Source organism: Perkinsus marinus (genome assembly GCF_000006405.1).
Source record: "Perkinsus marinus ATCC 50983 genomic scaffold scf_1104296955112, whole genome shotgun sequence".
Taxonomy (NCBI): domain Eukaryota; phylum Perkinsozoa; order Perkinsida; family Perkinsidae; genus Perkinsus; species Perkinsus marinus.
This window is the reverse complement of record NW_003207908.1, coordinates 20,698-22,104: the sequence shown is the minus strand read 5'-3', so window position 1 is coordinate 22,104 and position 1,407 is coordinate 20,698. Positions and strand designations below refer to the sequence as shown.

At 47.1% G+C, this 1,407-nt stretch overlaps 1 protein-coding gene across 1 annotated transcript; it reads left to right on the top strand.

Annotated features, from left to right (window-relative positions):
* Positions 1-985: 985 nt before the first annotated feature.
* Pmar_PMAR012150 (hypothetical protein) lies at positions 986-1,153 on the top strand (the record flags this gene model as incomplete). The annotated part of the gene is made up of 1 exon (XM_002775971.1): positions 986-1,153. One exon carries the CDS (start codon positions 986-988, stop codon positions 1,151-1,153), a length of 168 nt encoding a protein of 55 aa, XP_002776017.1.
* Positions 1,154-1,407: the final 254 nt, after the last annotated feature.

The following is a 1,407-nucleotide window of genomic DNA, read 5'->3' as shown; positions in this document are numbered from 1 at the left end:
ACTGCACTACTACTGTTGCCTCAACTAGTGGTCCTGTGACTAGCACTACTACTGTCTCAACTAGTGGTCCTGTGACTAGCACTACTACTGCCTCAACTGATGGTCCTGTGACTAGCACTACTACTACCTCAACTAGTGGTCCTGTGACTAGCACTACTACTGTTGCCTCAACTAGTGGTCCTGTGACTAGCACTACTACTGTTGCCTCAACTAGTGGTCCTGTGACTAGCACTACTACGGTTTCAACTAACGGTCCTGCGACTAGCACTGCTACTGTCTCAACTAGTGGTCCTGTGACTAGCACTAGTACTGCCTCAACTAGTGGTCCTGTGACTAGCACTACTACTGTTGCCTCAACTAGTGGTCCTGTGACTAGCACTACTACTGTTGCCTCAACTAGTGGTCCTGTGACTAGCACTACTACGGTTTCAACTAACGGTCCTGCGACTAGCACTGCTACTGTCTCAACTAGTGGTCCTGTGACTAGCACTACTACTGTTGCCTCAACTAGTGGTCCTGTGACTAGCACTACTACTGTTGCCTCAACTAGTGGTCCTGTGACTAGCACTACTACTGTTTCAACTAGTGGTCCTGTGACTAGCACTACTACGGTTCCAACTAGTGGTCCTGTGACTAGCACTATACTGTTTCAACTAGTGGTCCTGTGACTAGCACTACTATTGTTTCAACTAGTGGTCCTGTGACTAGCACTACTATTGTTTTAACTAGTGGTCCTGTGACTAGCACTACTACTGTTTCAACTAGTGGTCCTGTGACTAGCACTACTACTGTCTCAACTAGTGGTCCTGTCACTAGCACTACTACATCCTCTTCATCTGGCCAGTGTTCGGGTGACTTCTGCGTTGCTGATAGGACGACGTTCCCTAACCTCCTCCCGGCGGGCCAAATAACTACCGAGTCCTTCAGTTTCACTGACTATGGTGCATGGTACCTAGCTGGTTACTCTAGTGATGATGGTATCCGTATGCTTTGGAGACTCCAATGCAACCAATGGCTACCTGTTGCCGAGAAGACTATTTCTAATATCGAGGCTTCGGGCAACGATATGTTCGTGTTTGGCATCAGCGAGAGTGACGTTGGTGTTTTTTACCCGAAGAATAACAATGCTTATCGTATAATAGCTCAGGCGTAGTATACTGGAGTCACCTTTGATCAACACTCGAATATTCTATATGTTACCGAAAAGGCTACTGGGCAGATTGCTCGGTTCACAGGTCACTACTACGGTTTCAACTAGTGGTCCTGTGACTAGCGCTACTACAATTTCAACTAGTGGTCCTGTGACTAGCACTACTACATCCTCTTCATCTGGCCAGTGTTCGGGTGACCATTAGTACTGGTGACCATTACCATTAGAGTACTGTTACTTTAAAGTGATCGGCCTTC